Here is a 23,941-nt window from a genome sequence, read left to right as displayed (position 1 = left end):
ATAAAAGAAAATATAAGTTCATCAAGAATTCTAAGGTACAACACTTAATGATAGTCATAGGGTATAAATAAGCAACCAGGAAACAATATCAATATAAATCGTAAGGATACAAGCAATAAAGTTACAATCATATAGTCATAAGTGGAAGGAGATGGGTGATGGGAACAATGAGAAGATTAATAGTAGTGCAGATTTAGTAAATAATTTGACAGTGTTGAGAGAATTATTTGTTTAGCAGAGTGATGGCGTTCGGGAAAAAACTGTTCTTGTGTCTAGTTGTTCTGGTGTGCATTGTTCTATAGTGTTGTTTTGAGGGTAGGAGTTGAAACAGTTTATCTCCAGGATGTGATGGGTCTGTAAATATTTTCACAGCCCTCTTTTTGACTCATGCAGTATACAGGTCCTATATAGAGGGGATATAGAGGGGATATAGAGGTTATAGAGGTTCAGATAATAGACTCAATAATTCCTCTGTAGAACTGGATCAGCAGCTCCTTGGGCACTTTGAGCTTTCTGAGTTGGCGCAGAAAGAACATTCTTTGTTGTGCTTTTTTGATGACGTTTTTGATGTTAGCTGTCCCTTTTAGATCTTGAGATATGGTAGAACCTAGAAATTTGAAGGTCTCTACTGTTGATACTATTTTAAAAGGTGGTAGTATGGAAGGGTTTCTCCTGAAGTCTACCACCATTTCTACGGTTTTGAGTGTGTTCAGTTCCAGATTGTTCCAGTCACACCACAAGGCTAGTTGTTTAACCTCCCATCTGTATGCGGATTCATCATTGTCTCGAATGAGACCAATCACTGTTGTGTCATCTGCAAACTTCAGTAGTTTTAACAGATGGATTGTTAGAGATGCAGTCATTGGTATACAGAGAGAAGTGGGGAGAGCACACAGCCTTGGGGGCCCCTGTGCTAATTGTACAGGTACCTGATGTGATTCTGCTTAGCATCACCTGCTGCTTTCTGTTTGTTAGGAAGCTTATGATCCACTTACAAGACTGTTCAGGTATCTGTAATTGGTTTAGCTTAGTTAGAAGAGTGTCTGGAATGATGGTATTGAATGCTGAACTAAAGTCTACAAAGAGGACCCTTGTGTAGGTCTTTGAAGATTTAAGATGTTGTAGGATGTAGTGCAGAGCCATATTAATGGCGTCATCTGTTGATCTATTTGCTCGGTATGCAAATTGCAACAGGTTGAACAGCGGATCTGTGATGGTTTTCAGGTGGGACAGTACTAGCCTTTCAAAGGTTTTCATGACTAAAGATGTTAAAGCAACTGGTCTGTAGTCATTCAGTTCTTTGATGGTGGGCTTCTTCGGCACTGGGATGATAGTAGAGTGTTTGAAGCAAGAAGGAACATAGCACATCTCTGCTAATTTATTGAAGATATGGGTGAAGATGGGGGCCAACTGGTCAGCACAGACTTTTAAGCAAGAAGGAGTTATCTTGTCTGGGCCTGGAGCTTTTTCTGGCTTTTGTCTGTGAAATAGGTCTTGCACTTCCTTTTCTGTGATCACTAGGGGTTGTGAACCCAATGGGATGGGGTCAGTTGTAGGAGGCTTGGCTGTTGTTGGTGTGTCTGAGATGGGGGTTGTGGAGATAGGTGGCTGTAGTTTCCTTTCAAACATGCAGTAAAACACATTCAGGTCATCTGCCAGTTGTTGATTACCTTCAGCCTGGGAAGGAGGTTTGCCATAGCCGGTGATATTTTAAAGAGTTTTCCACATGTTTGCTGGTTCATTTGTTGAGAACTGATTCTTTAGCTTTTCAGAGTAGCTTCTTTTTGCTGCTCTGATCTCCCTTGTTAATACATTTCTGGCCTGACAGTACAGCATTTTATTACTTTTTCTGTAGGCTTCCTCTTTGGAACAATGTAGCTGCTTATGTTTAGCTGCGAACCAAGGTTTATTGTTACTGCATATTTGCAAGTTCCTGGTGGGTACACATAGGTCTTCACAGAAGCTGACATATGATGTTACAGTCTCTGTGAGGTCATCTAAGTCTGCAGAGGTACTTTCAAAAACATTCCAATCAGTGCAGTCAAGGCAGGCCTGTAGCTTTAACTTTGCCTCCTCCGTCCAGGTCTTCACTGATTTAATTGTTGGTTTTGTGATTTTAACTCTTTGCCTGTAAGCAGGTACAAGGTGAATCATGCAATAATCAGAGTGCCCCACAGCTGCTCGTGGTAAGGACCGATAAGCATCTTTTAGTATTGTGTAGCAATGGTCTAAAGTATTCTTGCCTCTAGTAAGACAGTTGACATGCTGAAAGTATTTTGGTAGCTCTTTCCTTAAGTTTGCCTTATTTAGATATCCCAAAATAATGGCCAGTGAATCAGGGTGTTTGGCTTCAGCCTCCATGATTTGGTCAGCTAGAGTTCATAATGCCTTGCTTACACAGGGTTGTGGTGGGACATAAACAACAATTAGAAGAAATGAGGAAAATTCATGAGGTGAATAGTATGGTTTGCAGTTGATAATTAATGTTTCTAAGTTTTCGTCACAGAATTTATATATTATAGTTGTATCCTGTTATAGTTATAGTTATAACAACTGTTGCATTCACTTAATAACCTTTGCAAAAAAATCATATATTCTCAGATCTTATGAGTGGAATCAGAAAATAGCTGAAAGAGGGTCCAGGGGGCTGGACTAGAAGACCTTGGAGGTCTTCTTGTCCCGCCCCCTGCTCAAGCAGGAGAACCGAGACTATTTCAGATCAGTGACTGTCTTGTCTCTTCTTAAAAACCTCCAGTGATGGAGCACCCAGGATTTCTGGTTAATTTTCCTCACTGTTAGGAAGTTTCTCCTTAATTCCAGGTTGCTTCTCACCTTTATTAGTTTCCATCTATTCTGATGTGATGCTCTTCTTTACAACTGTCAAATCTTATGTCTATAATGGGCAGGCTCCTTTATGGTAATAATAAATAATAATAATAATAATAATAATAATAATAATAATAATAATAATAATAATAATAATAATAATAATAATAATAATAATAATTATTAATAATAATAATAATAATAAAAAAAACAACTCAGGGCGGTGCATGGCCAGATAAAATCAACAATCAATGGATACAATACAAATAAAAACAGTGCTAAAAAACTTATTAAATTTGGCCCCTAAATTAAAATACATAAAACCATAAAACCCCATTTAAAATTACAAATACTAATACTAATTCTATGCCAGTCCTGCGCAGAAGAATAAATACGTCTTCAGCTCACGGCGGAAGGTCTGGAGATCAGGAAGTTGACGAAGTCCTGGGGGAAGCTCGTTCCAGAGGATAGGAGCCCCCACAGAGAAGGCCCTCCCCCTGGGGGTCGCCAGCCGACATTGTTTGGCTGACGGCACCCTGAGGAGGCCCTCCCTATGGGAGCGCATAGAAGTTATAAGTTAAGGGCTACACATAAATCCTATTACGGCTTCATGTATTGGCCTGATTCACACAATATGCCAAAGCAGGATTTCTGCATCTAATCCCGTTTGAGTTTAGCTACCTTGGTGTGCAAACTTTCCCATTACAGTCTTGAGCCTTGCTATGAGTATGATCCCATGAAGATTGGAGAATTCTGGGAATTGAAGTCTACTCATCTTAAAGTTGGAAAATACTGCCATAGGTGATAGTAATTATTAGTAACTGTTGAAATATCACCAACTTTCTTGGACAAATATGTCAAAGAGAAAAAAGAGAATGTTTGCACGACAAAGACCTTTGTTGACACAAAACAGCAACCTTGCTAATGTCTCACACACAAACACACACACACCTCCAATCTGCTGCTTTTGACAGGCTGCACAGCTGAGTACACACAATATTCCAGGCTGAAGTAAAAACAATGGGTAAGTGACTTGTGATTAGAGGATTGTAACATTCCCAGGCTACCCCATGTGAACCAAGTGATGACTTGAAACCACGATGTACCATGTCAATATCATCTTGCAGAACTGTTGTGGTTTTATTTTCCTTGGTTTAAATGGTAAATGTGTGGTGTAAATCCAGCCACAATGTTTGGAAATGCAATGACTGCCAGGAGATTCAAACTAGAATGTTTTTCAATTTTGGGAACTCTAAGACATGTGAACTTCAATTCCCAGAATTCTCCAGCTGGCCATGCTGGGGAATTCTGGGAGCTGAAGTCAGTTCCTGGCTGGGGAATTCTGGGAGCTGAAGTCCATACGTCTTAAAATTGCCAAGGTTGAAATGCGCTGAACTAATATAGAGGAATAAATGAGTATTTTGTGAAACAAACTTGCTTTTGCATTAACTTGCTCTGTTTTTCCTTTCTTTCTCCCCTTCTCCCAAATCTTCCCCCTCCTCTCTTAAGATCACCCGAGATTACTCCTTCCTGGATTACATCCTCGGAGGCTGCCAATTAATGTTTACGGTAAGGATCTTGGTGATTTTCCTTTCCATGGAGGCTAACAACATAATCACTGTTGTGGCCTCTCAGTTAAATCTTAGCATTAATTAAAGCATCACTTACGCCTGGAAGTTGGAAAAAGGCTTGTTCCCTGAGCAGAAATATGCCCCACGGTGGCCAGCAAAATTATAGGGTGTGCGGTACTCTCTGGTTCGACAAAACCCTGACAAGAGGTTTGCCACCCACTTAGCAACGTGTTGGGACGATGAGCAATAGTGACAAGGTGATGCATGTGCAAAAGATCCAGGAGGGGACCCTCCATTCTGTACAGGTAGTCCTGGATTTACAGCAATTCATTTAGTGACTGTTCAAAGTTACATCATCATGGAAAATAGTGACTTATGGCCATTTTTCACACTTAGGACCATCGCATGACCATTGTCACATGATTTACATTTGGATGCTTGGCAACTGGTTCATATTTATGACAGTTGCAGACAGTTGTCTCAGGATCATGTGGTCCCCTTTTGCAACTTTTTGGCAAGCAAAGTAAATAGGGAAGCCAGATTCACTTAACAACCATGTTATTAATTTAAGAAATTAAGTGATCCCGTTAATAACTGTGGTTAAGCAAGATCATAAAATGGGGCAAATCTCACTGAAAAACTTTCTTGCTTAAAACAGAAATTTTGAGTTTAATCGTGGTTATATGTTGAGCATTACCTGTACATAATAACAGAGTTGGAAGGGACCTTGGAGGTCTTCTAGTCCAGCCCCGTGCTCAAGCAGGAGAACCTATACTATTTCAGATAAGTGACTGTCCAGTCTCTTCTCAAAAGCTTCCAGTGTTGAAGCACCCACAACTTCTGGTGGCGAGCTGTTCCATTGGTTAATTCCTCTCACCATTAGGAAATTTCTCTTTAGTTCTAGGTTGCTTCTCACTTTGGTTCATTTCCATCCATTGTTTCTTGTCTTGCCTTCTGGTGCTTTGGAGAATAATTTGACCCCCTCATCTTCGTAACATTTCAGATTGTGGATTTCTTCCAATTGCAGGAGTTCTAGCCTGCAATGGAGGCAGGATAGAAATGCAAAAGAATAATAACACAAAGCAACATTTCTGTCGAAGATTATAAATGATGTCGGTCAATGGTGGGTTGCTACCAGTTCGGACCGGTTCTTGAGAACCGTTGGCAAAAATCTGGCCAAGTTTGCAGAACCGGTAACAATGCCCAGTTAGCCCCGAACTGGTTCCCTTGGCCGAAAAGGTTGTAAAAACAAAAGGTTGTAAAAGGCTCCTCTGGTGATCCCAGCTGAGTTGCCTGAATACAGAACCTTTAAAAAGCTCTACAAGCTCTTCAGCTGAAGAGCTTGTTAAAACAATCCTTTTAAGAGCTTCTGGGCTGCAACTTCAGCTGGGATCATCAGAGGAGCCTTTTAAAACCTTTTTTTTCCTCTGGCGATCCCAGCTGTTTCCTGATCATCACAGGCTTTTAAAATCACTTTTTTACAACTTCTTACAACAGTCCCCGCCCATGCCCACCCAATCGCTCCCTCCCCCACTTACCTATAATTGCTGCTCCTTTCGGGCTCGCAAAGCCATGGCTTCTGCAATCAGTTGCATCAGCTAGCAACTGAATCTGTCTGCCTGCAATCCATCTCCTCGGTGAGCAACTCAATCTGCCTGCCTCAATTGGGTAAGTAAACTATTAAAAAATAGTTAATTGTTTTTTTTTAAGGAGTTGGGTTTTTAGACAGCAATTAAAAGTTACGGAAGTTTTAAATTTAGCTGCTTTTATCTAAAACAGGGGTCTCCAATCTTAGTAACTTTAAGACTTGTGGACTTAAACTCCCAGAGTTCCTCAGCCAGCTTTCCTGGCTGAGGAACTCTGGGAGTTGAAGTCCACAAACCTTAAAGTTACTAAAGTTAGAGACCCCTGATCTAAAAAATACAAATAAAATAAAATAATAAAATAAAATATTTGTGCAGCTTTCTGAGATTTGGTGTGTTTCTGTAGTGTTTCACACACAAAATCTCACAAAGCTGTATGTGGCATTGTGTGTGTGTGTGTGTGTGTGTGTGAGTCAGTTGTGTTGTGTGTGTATAAAGTGTGAAAGTTGGTTTTTGAACTTTTTGTGGCTGTGTGAGGTTCCTGCTTGTTGCAGGGGCCATTTTGGGTGAAGTGCAGCTGCTTTTACATTGTGTGTGAGTCAGTTGTATTGTATTGTGTTGTGTTGTGTGTGTGTAAAGTGTGAAAATTGATTTTTGGTACCTCTTATTGTTTTGTATATTTTGTTTATTATTTTTATTATTTATTGTTATTGGCCACGCCCACCCAGTCACATGACTGCCAAGCCATGCCCAGTGTCCCATGACCAGCAAGCCACGCCCACAAAATAAGCCACACCCACAGAACCGGTAGTAAAAAAAAATTAGAATCCACCCCTGATGTCGGTTACAGTTTGCGAGATGTAGCTCGCTCACTGTATCTTTTAAAACCAAAGAAACAGTACCGACAATCCTTGAATTGCAACCGCAATTGAGCCCTGCATTTTCACTGCTAAGACAGTTGTTACGTGTGTTTTGCCCCATTTTACAACCTTTCGTAAAGGTTGATCGTAAGGGTCAATGGTTGTTACGTGGACTGCTGCAGTTGTTAAATGAATCCGGCTTCCCATTGACTCTGCTTGTCAGAAGGTTGCAAAAGGGGATCACGTGACCCAGGGACACTGCAACCATCCCAAATACATGCCAGTTGTCAAGCACCTTCATTTTGATCACGTGACTGTGGAGATGCTGCAATGGTTGTATGAAAAGTGTTACTTTCAGTAACTCTGAATAGTCACTAACTGAACTGTTGTAAGTAGAGGATGACCTGTAATAAAAATTAAGGAAAGCTAGCTCAGAATGAACTCTAAACTTCTAGACTTCTCTAAATATGAAGGAGAAATCAAAAGTAACCATGGTATTCTGCATTGTCACTACAAGGAGCCAGTGCAGCTCACATAGCAGAGGTATTACTATATGAATTATGTACCATGTGGCTCCCCAAATTCTCAATTCTGGACTAGTTGTAACTTCCAAATACAGTAACTTTGGGAGATACCTGCATCAGGTTTTCTCACACTACAAATCGATCAGTTTGGGAACCGTAGGTAAATCGGATGCAGAAAGATTATTTTGATTCACCATTGCATAAATGAAAATTATAAATCTCAAGGTGATCCTATTGAGTGTGAGCTGGAGGGTGTGGAATCCATTTGTTGCAATCCCTGGGTTTTAAGGAAAGCAACCCAGCACATCTATGCATTCACTTTATTCAACCTAGGAATCCACAACCCGGCTGAATTTGCATTGGCCCAAACACACTGACCATTTCTGTTACGATATCTTATCCACGTTTCCTTGATAACCACGTTACTTGAGCAAACGAAGAATTATGTTCCAATTAGGCACGTAGCAATGATATAAAGCGTCCTTTCGCCTAAGGCAGAACATCCAAATTTCCTTTCAGACATTTGCACTCTTAATTAATTTGGGACATTGTGTCCCCGAAATGTTTGGCCAAATTTCCTTCACCAAACCAGGAATTGGTTTCAGCTTGGAGGGGAGAACCTCTCAGGTGGATTCAGGAGTCTAAATAATGAAGCAAAAAAAGGTTAAATTACTGCTGAATTAATCTATCACTGTATCCCTCTAGATCCGTGATGGCAAACCTATGACCCGCATGCCAGAGGTGGCACAGAGAACCCTCTCTGCTGGCATGTGTACTGTCACCCCAGGTCAGCTCTTCGTGGCATTTCTGTCATGAGCTTCTGTTTTCCTGCAAAGGACGAAACAGAAACTTATAAAAGAAAAAGATCGGACCCCTTGCCATGCAGCCGTTATTGGGATGCCCTGCCTCCCACTGGCCAGCTGGTCTTCGGGCCTCTGATGCGCATTCACGCATGTCCGCATGTATGTCTGCACATGTGCACATTTTCACATGTCCATGCATGCGTGCATTCACGGAGGTCCGGGCACGTGCATGCTTGCGTATGTCTGTGCTTGTGCACATTTGCACCAGGGATGGGTTCTAAATTTTTTTACTACCGGTTCTGTGGGTGTGGCTTATTTTGTGGACATGGCTTGATGGTCATGTGACAGTGGGTGTGGCTTGATGGTCATGTGACTGGGTAGGAGTGGCAAATTCAATGTCACTCATGTCAAGGAGTACCTTGCCTGGCCCCTCCCCTCCCAGCCATTCCTTGTCACACCTAGCCTCAACGTATCTATAGTTCTGCAAAAATGTTGTTCACCTTTTTTCAACTTTATTATCTACATACATATGGAGATCAGGGGTCTCCAACCTTGGCCACTTTAAGACTTATGGACTTCAACTCCCAGAATTCCTCAGCCTTTGCTGTCTTAAAGTCTTAAAGTGGCCAAGGTTAGAGACCTCTGCTATAGATGCACTTTCATGGACCACTGAAAGGAGGAAATGGCTCACATGCTTTGCCCAAGTGTGTGATAGGCAACGGGTTTTAAGGAGCTGCTAGAAAGAAGGGGGGGGGGGGCAAAGTATTTTCCAAAGCACCAGAAGGCATAACAAGAAGCAATGGATGGAAACTCAACAAAGAGTAAAGCAACCTAAAACTAAGGACAAATTTCCTGACAGTGTGAACCTATATAGGTTTCAGTCATAATTTCACATATAAAATAGCCATTCATGTAATACAACCTGCATATTGTTCAAAACAGTCATTAGTATTATGGCTGATGTTTGACAGCAAGCCTAAAATCCCCATTCCCTCCCCACTCCAGGGGAAGGTTACTTCAAAATCCCCATTCCCTTCCCACCCCACTAATCTGTTCTGGGAAGAAATCAAACTCCCCCTTCTTCATTTCCCAAATAAAATAATACTAGATAATTAAGAAATAATTAAGCTGTTAACAAGGAACCTGCCTGGAATTCCACATTCCTGCCAGCTGCATAAAGGATGTAAGCAGAAAACAGCTACCGGTGCTTAGAGGTGTAAGCTGGAAGTTCGGCTCCATTTAAAAGCAGGCAGAAAACTCATTCAAGACAGGATACTTCACAATGGAAATCGCCCAAAACTTTTTAAAAACACAAAGCCCCATGTTGTACAAACCCCAAAACTTCAAAAACTTTGAACCGTAATGTCAGGCTGCCTCTGATCATATCTAGGAAAGAATACACCTTGACTTCATTCGTATATAAAGAAAAGTACTTTTATTAGTTACATCTAGATAGCAGCTGCGTTTAGCGGTGCAAAGTTGAATCTGAGACAAAATATGGCTAACAATCTGTATCACCCTATTCCTCCCTCCCCTTTCCCAATAGGTCATCAGGTCTGGTCCAATGCTAGCTCCTTCCCGGGGTCCCGGGGTAATCTTCTTCCGCAGGTCTCTGGTTGTCAATCATATCAGGAATGCAATGTCCGTTAGAGTTCGCCCCAAACATTCCTGTTGAATTTTTTTATTTTTATTTTTACATTTATATCCCGCCCTTCTCCGAAGACTCAGGGCGGCTTACAGTGTATAAGGCAATAGTCTCATTGTATATTTTTTACAAAGTCAACTTATTGCCCCCCCAACAATCTGGGTCCTCATTTTACCTATCTTATAAAGGATGGAAGGCTGAGTCAACCTTGGGCCGGGCTTGAACCTGCAGGCTACTGTGTTCTAATAACAGGCTTCTTAACAGCCTGAGCTATTCCGGCCCCTAGCCGGAAACTAGTAATCTCCCCTCCCACCTTAATTATGTCAGACTGACACTCTTAAAGGTCCCTCTCTATTTAACTTGAATCCAATAGCTATGTACATTACAAATACAATCCTATGCTATCTAACAACTAAATATAAGGCGTACAAAGAGATACGAAGATTGGAGTGGAGGCTGACATTCGGCCCTCCTGCAACAAGGACGTCAGTCCTAGAAAGAAAAAGGAAAAGTTAGGGTTTGTCAGGATATTTTTTATAGAATTGAGCTATTTTTTCTGAAGCACGAACGTCTTCTTTGTTCACCCATTCGGCCTGGGATAAAGGGAAGTGCTTCCAAGCAATAAGATATTGAATCTTATTTCTATGTTTTCTGGAATCCAAGATTTCTTTTACTTCAAAATGTTGTTCGCCCTCAGTGAGAATTGGTATAGGAGGGGGTACATGATCAGCACGGAAAGTGGATGTGTGTTCTGGTTTCAACAAACTGACATGGAAAACAGGATGAATTCTTCTAAGAGTTTTTGGTAATTCTAGTTGTACAGTCACGGGGTTGATGATTTTCACGATGGGGAAAGGTCCCACATACTTAGGTCCTAGTTTTTTAGATTTTTGAGTGGTTTGTAAATATTTGGTGGAGAGATAAACCTTATCACCAACTTGGTATTTGTTCTCAGGGGATCTTTTTTTATCTGCTTGTTTTTTATGTGCATGGTGAGCGTCATCGATCGCCTTGCGAGTCATTTTCCATGTGCTTTGTATTTGATCTATCCATTCTGATAAGGAGGAAACCGTGGTTTTCTCCTTGGGAAGTTCTGAAATGGGGACAAAATCTTGGCCTGTAGCTACTTTAAAAGGAGTAAATCCTGTGCTACTATGAATTGAGTTATTGTAGGCGACTTCAGCAAAAGGTAGTAGGTCTGCCCAATTGTCTTGTTGATAGTTAATGTAACAACGTAAATATTGTTCCAGTACCGAGTTCGAGCGTTCACAACTTCCATTAGTCTGGGGATGATGGGAGGAGCTTAATCCTTGGGAGGAGCCAATTAATCGTAAAAATTCTTTCCAAAATTGAGAAGTGAATTGAACTCCGCGATCTGAGATGATGCGATCAGGGACGCCGTGTAGTCTATAAATGTGTTGCACAAACAACTTCGCCAGAGTCTTTGAGGAGGGTATCTTTGAACATGGAATAAAATGGACTTGTTTGGAGAAAAGGTCTGTCACTACCCAGATTACAGTATTGCCTGCACTTTCGGGTAGCTCCACTATGAAATCCATGGATATTTCTTTCCATGGAGCTCCTGGTTGGGCTACTTTTTGAAGGAGTCCAGGAGGTTTTCCTGGAGGCCTTTTAGATGATGCGCAAGTAGGGCAACTTGAGATATATGATTGAATGTCTTTTTTCAGACTTGGCCACCAAAATTGTCTTTTAAGAAGATGTAGGGTTTTTACAAATCCAAAATTTTGGTGTCATGGCATCGTTGTAGGATGGTTTCTCTAAGTGATAAAGGAACATACAGTTTCGGTCCTATCCAAGCTAGTCCATCACGGAGTGTGCATTCATGCGAATGTGTTAAGAACCAGTCATCAGTTTTCAAAGCTTCCTTAAACAAGTTAGTTAGTTCATCTGGTAGGGATGACTCGGTCTTGGTATGGCTTCGGGTTATAGCTGGAGCTGCTAATTGTTGAATGGGAAGTATTGGCCGAACCACCTCGGAGCGAGTACCATTGTATTGGGGCAAACGTGAAAGAGCATCTGCCAAAAAGTTTTTCCCTCCAGGAATGTAATGTAAGGAGAAGTTAAACCGATTAAAATATTGAGCCCACCGGGCTTGTTTGGGAGAAAGTCTTCTAGGAGTTTTTAGCGCTTCTAAATTTTTGTGATCAGTCCAAACTTCAAAAGGATGATTAGAACCCTCTAAGAATTGTCTCCATGTGCGAAGAGCCCAGTGGACAGCGAATGTTTCTTTTTCCCAAATAGCCCATCGTCTTTCCGTTTCAGTTAATTTTCGAGAAGTGAAAGCACAGGGTTGTAGTTTACCATCGGAATTGTTTTGGAGTAAAACGGCACCGACTGCTACATCACTTGCATCAGCTTGTATCACAAAAGGAACATCCATGTCTGGGTGTTTTAAGATAGGTTCAGCGGCAAACAATCTTTTTAATTTCTCAAACGCTGCTTGACATTCCATTGTCCATTCAAGAGGTAATGATGGTTTGGGTTTTGTATCTCCTTTAGTTTTTAAGAGGTTGGTGATAGGCAAAGCAATTTGAGCAAAGGAAGGGACGAATTGACGATAAAAGTTTGCAAATACCAAGAAACTTTGCAACTGTTTGCGTGTGCGTGGGGGGGCCCATTCTAAGACAGCTTTCACTTTCTCTGGGTCCATTTCTAGTCCATCCGCCGATATGCGATACCCTAAGTAGTCTATTTTAGTTTGATGGAAATCACATTTGGATAGTTTGCAATAAAGTTCTGCAGATAATAATTTTTTAAGAACTGCTCTTACTAGTTTAATATGTTCTTACATTGTTTCTGTATAGATAAGTATATCGTCAAGGTAGATTAGAACTCCTTTAAACAAATGTTGATGGAGTATTTCATTTATCAGTTGCATGAAAACTGCAGGCGCCCCCTGCAGTCCAAATGGTAAAACTCGAAACTGAAAACACCCTAGTGGGCAATTGAAAGCAGTTTTCCATTCATCCCCCTCCTTTATATGAACTCTGTAGTAAGCCTCTCGTAGGTCTAATTTGGTGAAAAATTTTCCTTTTGCTAGATGTGCTAACATATCTTTCATGAGCGGCATGGGGTATATGTTTTCGGCGCACACGGCGTTAAGATTCCTATAGTCAAGTATAAGACGAAAAGAGCCATCTTTCTTTTCTCGGAACATCATTGGTGCAGCCACACGAGGCCTAGCCGGTTGGATAAACCCCCGCTCTAAGTTTTTGTCTATGAATTTATGTAGCTCCCCCAATTCCTTTTGGGTCATGGGGTAAGCCTTTGGTTTTGGAAGCTTTACCCCTGGAATGATGTCTATTGCACAGTCAATAGGTCTATGGGGAGGTAGAACATCTGATGCTTTCTCACTAAAGACTTCTCGCAAATCCCAATATTCCTTAGGTATCCTTTCCTCCCCTTCTATCCGTTCGATCATTGCCCCCATCGTATCTTGGAACATGGCCACGGTAGATCCCTCCTTGGCTTCCCGTTTCTCCCCTCTTAGTGTCCTAGAGCGGAAACATAAAACTCCTGTCCTCCAGTTGATATGGGGGTTCTACTTCCGTAGCCATGACAACCTAGCAACAAAGGCTGGTCCATCCCTGGGGCTACTATAAAGTTTAGGATCTCTCGATGGTCTCCCATTATCATTTCTATGGGTTCTGTTACGAAGTGGGCGGGTCCTCCCCCTGCCACAGAGCCATCCAATTGGGCAAAGGCTATGGGCCTACTTAGGGTTCTCAGTTTTAGTTCCATTTTCTCTACTAGTTCGGGACTGATCATGCACCTAGTGCATCCCGAGTCTAGTAATGCTAACATTTCCCCCTTATTACCCAAAGAGGGTACATGCAGTTTGACTGGAATGTCCAAAGGACCCCGTGTCCAACTCACCAGAAGATCTTCGTCGGACTCTGACGTGGTTTTGCTGTCATCAGTTTCGGTCGATGCTTCTCCTCCCTGAGGGGCGTGGCCTTCTTAGCGACACCTTCTCCCACTTTTGCCGGCTTTCGCGCCTTAGCGAAAGGGTTCACTGGTTCCTTTTCACCACCAGAGGTCGTCCTCGGCACTAGCTTCACCCGACAGTCGGCCGCTCGGTGACCTTCTTTTCCACATCTGTAGCACGCAGTCGATCGTTGTCTCCCACCCTCCGATCTAGGGATGTCCCTATAAGCGCCTCCAGGAGAATGGGCAGGGTACGATCCTCCAGTGCGCTGTCTTCTGCCACGGTCTTTCACTAGTTCGATTTCCATCTCCGCTGCCAGGGTGTACCAGCCGTACAACGTGGTTGGAGAGGCTCGTGCCCGATACAGTTCATAGAGATCTCCATTCAGACCATCTTTGTAAATGTCCACAAGGGTCACCTCCGACCACCCTCTCATCAAGGGAACTAAATCACTGAACTCCTGGCTGTAATCGGCCACCGGTCTCCTCCCTTGCCTGATGGTTTTCATTCAGCCTTTGGCCTTCTGCTCTGCCAGGGGGTCCTCGAACCTCCTCCTCAGTGCAGTAATAAAATGCTCGTAGTTTTGCAGTAGGGGGGAGTGGTTGGTATATAGCGACACAAACCATGCAGCTGCTCTTCCCGTCAAGTTGTGGGTCACAGCTCTAACTTGTGCCGCCTGTGACCAATAATCTTCCCCCCAGTCTATCATGTGGTCATTCACTATCGCCAGGAACAGTTCTAGCTCCTTGGCATTTCCATCAAATTTCTCTGATATGGGGGGAATTTTTGGCTTTTTCCTTCCCCTGCGCAGCCTCGCTTGGTCAGCAGGTGGCATGCGTTCTCCATCCAATTCAGCTGCCTCTGGGAAGGGGGTTTCTGGCTCTGGGCCTTCCGAAATCTCTCCGCCCTGGGAATCTCCTCCAGCTGGCCCCTTAATATTTATTTCCTCCTCTTCTCCCTCCCACCGGGAGGACTGAATAGGGGATTCATACCTTTGGCAAGCAGCTTGCCTTACTTTCACTTCACGAAAAAGATGCAACGCCTCCTCCAACTGGAGTTTGTCCCTTATCTCTTGCTCTTCTTTCCAATCCGAAAGTCTTTCCTTCCCCTTTTTTCTCCTTTTAGTCACTCCAGACGGAAGCTCTTCGGTGTTTGCTTTCCACTCTTTCTCTTCCAGCTTTAATTGCTCTATCCACCGAGCTCTGCAATCTTCCAGCTCAGGGTTAAAAGTGTCAGCAGAAAATCCTCCGGACGCTCCCCCGGTTCAGCAGTTGGCTGGCTTCCCATCCAAATTTTTCTGTCAACCCCCTCGGTATTTTGGTTAAAATCCTGGTTGGTCGACATGTTGGGAGATTCAACTTAATGTCCGGCTGCCTCTGATCATATCTAGGAAAGAATACACCTTGACTTCATTTGTAAATAAAGAAAAGTACTTTTACTAGTTACATCTAGATAGCAGCCGCGTTTAGCGGTGCAAAGTTGAATCTGAGACAAAATATGGCTAACAATCTGTATCACCCTATTCCTCCCTCCCCTTTCCCAATAGGTCATCAGGTCTGGTCCAATGCCAGCTCCATGGTAATCTTCTTCCGCAGGTCTCTGGTTGTCAATCATATCAGGAATGCAATGTCAGTTAGAGTTCGCACCAAACATTCCTGTTGAATTCAAACTAGCAATCTCCCCTCCCACCTTAATTATGTCAGAGTGACACTCTTAAAGGGCCCTCTCTATTTAACTTGAATCCAATAGCTATGTACATTACAAATACAATCCTATGCTATCTAACAACTAAATATAAGGAGTACAAAGAGATACGAAGATTGGAGTGGAGGCTGACACGTATAAGAATTCCTCCACTTATCCAATTTGTTGTTCAGCTGACCCAGAAACAAGCTTCCAGCTCTGTCAATTTAAAGTGACAGTGTTTTTCCCCACTCCCTTCTTCTTTGCCAAGCAATCTCCTGGCTGAGAAGCGAGTCCTGATTTTTTCATTGTAGCCGATCAGTTGGGAGGCTTCTTGGCTTCTCAATTTAAAGCGACGGTGTCTTGCGTTTTTTTCCCCTCTTCTTTGTCCAGTGAGCCCTGAGTTTTTTCCTTCCAGCCAATCACCTGGGAGTCGGGAAGCAGAGAATAGATTGTGGGCGGGGCCAGGCAGAATTTTTACTACCGGTTCTCCGAACTACTCAAAATGTTTACTACTGGTTCTTGCGAACTGGGGAGAACCGGTAGCAACCCACCACTGGTCTGCACATGTCCACACACACACATACACCTTTCAATTTGGGCATGCGTGCACGCGCAGTTTGGGCTCTTGGTGTCTAAAAGGTTCACCATAACTGCTCTATATGTAGTAGCAGTCAATGGGAGGGAGGACGTTGGGATTAATAATAATAAATTGTAATGTAATGTAGTATAGTAATATGCTATGATATGATGTTATAATATGACGTATTATGTTGTTACATTATGTTACATTACGTTATGCTATGCTATATTATTATTATATTATGATATGACCTATTACTTTTTTTAAATGTACACTGTGAGCTTATGAGAGACAAATTCCTTGTGTGTCTAATCACACTTGGCCAATAAAGAATTCTGTTCTAATAATTATTGTAATATAATGATATTAGTATTATTATAATACAATGATATTAATATTAGTTCAACCATTTGGGAAAAGAGATACAATTTAAATTATTTACATCCAGCGCTGGCAAATTGAGGGGGCAGGGGACCACACTTAAACATTTCCTGTGGCTTTGAAAATCACTGGTGGTGGAAAATGGGCATAATACGTGCGCTTAGACTGGGTTTTCTTGTTTTTATTCCTTAATTTTTGGTAGATCTTGTTTGAACTTAAGCATGGTCTGGTCTGGTCGGTATTTGAATGGGAAGCTACTGTAGGAGATGACCAGGTTGAGCAAGAGGGTGGGGTTAAAACAGAGGTGGTATTCAGGTTCTGACCAGTTCTGGAGAACCGGTAGTGGAAATTTTGAGTAGTTCGGAGAACCAGTAGTAAAAATTCTGACTGGCCCCGCCCCCATCTATTCTCTGTCTCCTGAGTCCCAGCTGATCAGGAAGAAATGGGGATTTTGCAGTAACCTTCCCCTGGAGTGGGGAGGGAATGGAGTATCCTTCCCCTGCCACGCCCACCAAACCATGCCCACCAAGCCATGCCATGCCCAGCAAGCCACGCCCACAGAACCAGTAGTAAAAGAATTGAATCCCACCCTGAGTTAAAGGCATCCTCAGTTTGGAGTCCCTAGAGAGACCCAAGTCCAGCCCCCCTTGAAATCTGTTGACTCTTATCTAGTGCCAATTCATCTTGCCATTAGTAGATCAGGTTCTTTTGCATAGGTTGCATGGAATAAACTTGCAGTGCTTTTGAACTCTGTCCTGCCTCCTGGTTTCTTCTGCCTTGACAGCTACCAAGGAATGTCAGGGCTACAGATCAGAATTAAAATTGAAAATCATCCATCAAGATAGGGTGACCAAACAATTGAACACCTGTCTACCCTAGACAAGTTCAAATCACCAGGACTGGATGGATTATACCCCAAGGTTCTGAAGGAACTGGCAGACAAGATCTCAGAACCACTGAACTATATCTTTCAAAGATCCTGGAGCACAGGGGAACTGCCAGAGGACTGGAAAAGAGCTGATGTAGTTCCCATCTTCAAAAAAGGGGAAAAAAACAGATCCAGGAAACTACAGACCTGTCAGCCTGACCTCAATACCAGGGAAGATTCTGGAAAAGATAAGCAACAAATCATTGAACACCTAGAAGCAAACAAAGTAATAACCAAAAGCCAACATGGGTTTGTCAAAAACAGAGTAATCTCATTGCATTCTTTGACAAAGTGACAGAATTAGTGGACCAGAGGAATGCTGTCAGTATAATTTACTTGGACTTCAGCAAAGCATTTGATAAAGTAGACCATAACCTACTACTAGATAAAGTAGAAAAATGTGGGTTAGACAGCACCACTACCAGATGGATTCGTAACTGGCTGACCAACCGCACTCAACGTGTAGTCCTCAATGGAACTACATCCACATGGAGGGAAGTATGCAGGGGGTTGGACTAGAAGACCTCCAAGGTCCCTTCCAACTCTGTTATTATGTTATGTTATGTCCATACTATCAAGGATATATCATTGGCAGCCTTATCAAGTAGACTAGATAGGAAACATAGCCATATAAACTAATTCTACTTTGTTGCAAAACTACCTTAATGGAATCTTGCTAGTTTGAAAGTAGAAGTCTCCCCCCACCCCCGTCTCCTTTACAGCAGAAAAACTAGGTATGGTGTCTTCAGAGCCTCTTGCCTTGCCTGTTATGGAGAACCGGTAGTGGAAATTTTGAGTAGTTCGGAGAACCAGTAGTAAAAATTCTGACTGGCCCCGCCCCCATCTATTCTCTGTCTCCTGAGTCCCAGCTGATCAGGAAGAAATGGGGATTTTGCAGTAACCTTCCCCTGGAGTGGGGAGGGAATGGAGTATCCTTCCCCTGCCACGCCCACCAAACCATGCCCACCAAGCCATGCCATGCCCAGCAAGCCACGCCCACAGAACCAGTAGTAAAAGAATTGAATCCCACCCTGAGTTAAAGGCATCCTCAGTTTGGAGTCCCTAGAGAGACCCAAGTCCAGCCCCCCTTGAAATCTGTTGACTCTTATCTAGTGCCAATTCATCTTGCCATTAGTAGATCAGGTTCTTTTGCATAGGTTGCATGGAATAAACTTGCAGTGCTTTTGAACTCTGTCCTGCCTCCTGGTTTCTTCTGCCTTGACAGCTACCAAGGAATGTCAGGGCTACAGATCAGAATTAAAATTGAAAATCATCCATCAAGATAGGGTGACCAAACAATTGAACACCTGTCTACCCTAGACAAGTTCAAATCACCAGGACTGGATGGATTATACCCCAAGGTTCTGAAGGAACTGGCAGACAAGATCTCAGAACCACTGAACTATATCTTTCAAAGATCCTGGAGCACAGGGGAACTGCCAGAGGACTGGAAAAGAGCTGATGTAGTTCCCATCTTCAAAAAAGGGGAAAAAAACAGATCCAGGAAACTACAGACCTGTCAGCCTGACCTCAATACCAGGGAAGATTCTGGAAAAGATAAGCAACAAATCATTGAACACCTAGAAGCAAACAAAGTAATAACCAAAAGCCAACATGGGTTTGTCAAAAACAGAGTAATCTCATTGCATTCTTTGACAAAGTGACAGAATTAGTGGACCAGAGGAATGCTGTCAGTATAATTTACTTGGACTTCAGCAAAGCATTTGATAAAGTAGACCATAACCTACTACTAGATAAAGTAGAAAAATGTGGGTTAGACAGCACCACTACCAGATGGATTCGTAACTGGCTGACCAACCGCACTCAACGTGTAGTCCTCAATGGAACTACATCCACATGGAGGGAAGTATGCAGGGGGTTGGACTAGAAGACCTCCAAGGTCCCTTCCAACTCTGTTATTATGTTATGTTATGTCCATACTATCAAGGATATATCATTGGCAGCCTTATCAAGTAGACTAGATAGGAAACATAGCCATATAAACTAATTCTACTTTGTTGCAAAACTACCTTAATGGAATCTTGCTAGTTTGAAAGTAGAAGTCTCCCCCCACCCCCGTCTCCTTTACAGCAGAAAAAACTAGGTATGGTGTCTTCAGAGCCTCTTGCCTTGCCTGTTATGGAGCTCTGGCTTAGGGGAGGAATTTGGGAGTTGAAGTTTTGGGAGAGTTGAATTTGGGAGGAATTCTGGGAGTTGAAGTCCACAAGTCTTAAAGTTGCCAAGGTTTACAGTTTAACAGAGTTGGAAGGGACCTTTTAGTTCATCTAGTCTCTAGTTCAAGCAAGAGACCCTACACCATTTTTGACAGATGGCAGCCCAGTCTCTTCTTGAAAGCTTCTAGTGATGAAACTCCCACAATTTCTGAAGGCAACTTCTGTTCCATGGGTTGATGGTTCTCACTGTCAGAAAGTTGCCCCTCATTTCTAGGTTGAATCTCTCCTTGATCAGTTTCCATCCATTATTCCTAGTCTGGCCTTCAGGTGGTTTGGAAAATAGCTTGATCCCCTTCCTCCTCTCTGTGGCAGCTCCTCAAGTATTGGAAGACGGCTATTATGTCTCCCCTGGTCCTTCTCTTCACTAGACTAGCCAGGCCCAGTTCATGTAGCCAGTCTTCATATGTTTTAGTCTCCAGTCCCCTAATCAACCTGGTTGCTCTCCTCTGCACTTTTTTTAGAGTCTCAACATCTTTTTAATAGTGTGGTGACCAAAACTGGATGCAGTATTCTAGGTATGGCCTTGCTAAGGCTTTATAGAGTGGTATTAGTACCTCACTTAATCTTGATTTTATCTCTCTGTTAATACAACAGAGGTTGCATTAACAAAGGGTTAATTAACAAAATTAACTAAAATTAATTAATTAAAAAGGTTAATTAATTAATTTGTTAATTAAAAATTAACAAAGATTGGAGACCCCTGCTCTGGGTTATGCTGCCTCTTATCTTACTGTTCTCTAGGTAGCATCGCTTTGCTCCATCCCCCGAGGTTTTTCTCACATATCATTAGAGTCATCAAGAGTCAGGTTTGACTTGAGGGAAACATGGTCTTTCATCCTTACGTTACAGTGTCCATGTGTTTCTTGCTGATTTCAATACTGCTGGGTACAGAAGCTTCCTGGAGCCTCCAAATGGACTTGAAGAGTTATCTCCAAAGCTGCAGCTGTAAGATGCACCACCCTGGCTTGAACCAAAAAGCTTTCTCCCTTGAGCCCTTTGCTTTTTATAGTTTGAAAGCAGTTGCTGATGCCATCAAAAATAACAACGACAACAACATCAACAACCCTCTCCCAGGAATTGTCTCCAGAAATGGCCAATGAGCAAATGAATTATTCAATGACACAATCTTTTTCCAATGCCATTGTATCTTTGAATGGTTGCTAAATAAATGATTGTAAGTCAAGGACTACCTGTATAGCAATAGCAATACCACTTAGTCTTATATACAGCTTCACAATGCTTTACAGCCCCCTCTAAGCGGTTTACAGAGTCAGCCTCTTGCCCCCAACAATCTGGGTCCTCATTTTACCTACCTTGGAAGGATTTGAAACTGAGTCAACCTTCATCCGGTCAGGATCAAACTCCTTCAGTGGGCAGAGTTTGCCTGCAATGCTGCATTCTGACCACAGCACCACTATAAGAGGGAGGGAGGGAGGGAGGGAGGGAGGGAGGGGGGTAGGGAAGGAAGGAAGGAAGGGCAATAGCAATAGCCTTTAGACTTATATACTGCTTCACAGTGCTATTACAGCCCTCTCTAAGCCATTTTACAGAGCCAGCACCTTTCCCCCAACAATCTGGGTCCTCATTTTACCCACCTCTGAAGGATGGAAGACTCAGTCAACCTTGAGCCTGGTGAGATTTGAACTGCCAGGCAGCCAGCAGTCAGCAGAAGTAGCCTGCAGTACTGCACTCTAAACACTGCGCCACCTTGGCTCATTGTTATTCAACATCGGTATGTTCAGTGTTTGCTTTTTTGGGACTAAAGAAAATAGGAAAACACAATATTATGTAAAGAATTTCAGATGCTTTTTGGAGAATCCACTAGCCTGATCTTGCCCTAATTTTAATGACATTTAGAATTAAAACTTCAAAGCTCTTTCCCCTGGAAAGTTTGTCAAAATGAGCTAGTGGTGTGTGGCACCAGCCAGAAAAGCCAATACAATCCTTGGTCGTATAAACAGAAGCATAGTCTCAAAATCACATGAAGTATTAATACCGCTTTACAAAGCCTTAGTAAGGCCACATCTGGGATACTACATCCAGTTTTGGTCACCACATTACAAAAAAGATGCTGAGACTTTGGAAAAAGTGCAGAGAAGAGCAACTAAGATGATCAGAGTCTGGAGACTAAAATGTATGAAGAATGGCTGCAGGATTTTGGGTTTGACTAATCTAAAGAAAAGAAGAATTAGGGACAACATGATAGCAGTATTCCAGTATTTCAGGGGGTGCCACAAAGAAGAGGGTATCAGTTTATTTTCCAAAGCACCAGCATCCAAACAACAGACAGCCACTTATCTGAAATAGTACAGGTTTCCCTGCTTGAGCGGGGGGCTAGACTAGAAGACCTCCAAGTCCCTTCCAGCTCTATTCTATTCTATTCATTCATTCATTCATAATCAAGGAGAGAAGCAACCTAGAACTACGGAGAAATTTCCTGAGAGTGAGAACAATCAACCAGTGGAACAGCTTTGCTTTTAGAAGTCATGGATGCTCCATCACTGGAGGTTTTTAAGAAGAGACTGGATAACCATTTTTCTGGAATGGTACAGGGTCTCCTGCTTGAGCAGGGGTTGGACTAGAAGACCTCCAAGGTCCCTTCCAGCTCTATTCTATTCAAATTTCATATGTGTAATAGAGGATTTTACTCTTTCTTCCCACTGGCAGCTGGCTTGGTATCCCCGGAAAGCTATGGATTTTGGCCTTCCAACCCCTTGTGCCAAACTAATCTTTTCAAGGTGCAGCCTGCAGGAGTTTTGAAGCGCTGTGAGCAAATGTGGGGCTTCAGTTTTGATTTGTTATGTTGACTTAAGGAGACACACAGGAAAAGGGAGGAAGTATTGCCATAGAAACAGGAACGTGCACAAATGCGTTCTCTGTGCAGCATGACTGTTGCATAATGACACCATTTCAGGACCTTGGCATCTCTCTAAATCTGAAATCAGAGAAGAATACAGAATAACAGAGTTGGAAGGGACCTTGGAGGTCTTCTAGCCCAACCCCTGCTCAGGCAGGAGATCCTGTACCATTCCAGACAAATTGCTGTCAGTCTCTCCTTAAAAGCCTCCAGCGATGGAGCACCCACAACTTCTGGAGGCAAGTCGTTCCACTGGTTAATTGTTCTCACTATCAGGAAATTTCCTTTTATTTCTAGGTTAGATTATTTGGGGAAGTTTTAGAATAGGGGTGTCCAACTTTGGCAACTTTAAGACTCATGGACTTCAACTCCCAGAATTTCTCAGCCACTTTTAGACACCTTTAGTTTGGGCTTAACTCTGGTGGGGATAGAAGATCTTAAGAAATTGGTTTAGTTCAGGGGTGAGCAGCAATTTAGAGCAGGGGTCTCCAACCTTGGCAATTTTACTGGCTGAGGAATTCTGGGTGTTGAAATCCACAAGTCTTAAAGCTGCCAAAGTTGGAGACCCCTGATTGAGATGATGAAGGGATTGCTGTGAGATATCCTTTTCCTGATTTCTCCAGTATCGATTTCGATTTCTGAAAGCTTTCCTGTCACATCTGCAAACAGATAGTCCTCCATTTGCAACAATTCATTTAGCGACCATTCGAAGTTACAATGGCCCTTTAAAAGTGAAATATCACTGGTCCTCATCCTTAACAATTGTCAGAGCATACCTGCATTCACAGCATCAGAATTTGGGCCCTTGGCCACTGGCATGTAGTTACAATGGTTGCAGTATCCCGGGATCATGTGACCACCATTTGTGATCTTTCCGAGGGGCTTTGGGCAAGCAAAATCAACGGAGGCAGCTGGATTTGCCTAATGACTTTGTGATTCACTTAACAACCATAGAAAAAATTGGGCATGGCTCACTTAATGACTGCATTGCTTAGTGATGGAAGTTCCGATCCCAATTACGGTCATAACTCAAGGATTTCATGTAAAGCCTCCTTTAAGGAACACTTGATTTCTTTGTAGATTCTTTGGCTTTAGTAGCATGACTTTTTTTTTTTTTTTACAGGATGCTTCTAAATGTACCCGTCTAACCTGCAGCTCTGGTCCTTCCTGGTCATTTCCCATTCAAATGTCTATGGAGATTCTCAGTCATCCAGGTCAAGATTGTCTCGAAGGTGCTTTTTTCAAGAGGCAAACTGGACTTTATGTCTTTTCCTTTGAAGACTTTGCTTCTCATCCAAGAAGCTTCTTCAGCTCCATCACCCAGTCAGAGCTGAGGAAGCTTCTTGAATGAGAAGCGAAACGTCTTCAAAGAAAAACCAGAAAGTTCAGTTGTCTTTTGAAAAATAACACCTTTGGGACAACCATTCAATTACTAGCCAGTCCTGACCCTAATTAGCTTCCAGGCGCAGATAAAGTCAGGAAAGGGAGGCCATCTGCTATGATGTAAAAATATC

At 42.6% G+C, this 23,941-nt stretch overlaps 1 protein-coding gene across 8 annotated transcripts in view; it reads left to right on the top strand.

Moving 5' to 3' along the window:
* The window catches only part of CPNE2 (copine 2), a 223,973-nt gene that overhangs the window by 182,407 nt on the left and 17,625 nt on the right, over nt 1-23,941 (top strand). For 6 of the 8 annotated variants that reach the window (XM_058155646.1, XM_058155647.1, XM_058155642.1 and 3 more), the window contains one exon: nt 4,336-4,395. The exons of the other annotated variants lie outside the window; for them this stretch is intronic. In XM_058155646.1, the coding sequence (XP_058011629.1) occupies nt 4,336-4,395 (60 nt within the window). The remainder of the gene's footprint in view (nt 1-4,335; nt 4,396-23,941) is intronic. 8 annotated transcript variants of the gene reach the window in all.

The sequence above is a fragment of the Ahaetulla prasina genome, chromosome 12, assembly GCF_028640845.1.
Source record: "Ahaetulla prasina isolate Xishuangbanna chromosome 12, ASM2864084v1, whole genome shotgun sequence".
NCBI classification, from domain to species: Eukaryota; Metazoa; Chordata; class Lepidosauria; order Squamata; family Colubridae; genus Ahaetulla; species Ahaetulla prasina.
Note: the sequence above shows the minus strand (reverse complement) of the source record. Positions and strands in the feature narration are given on the sequence as shown.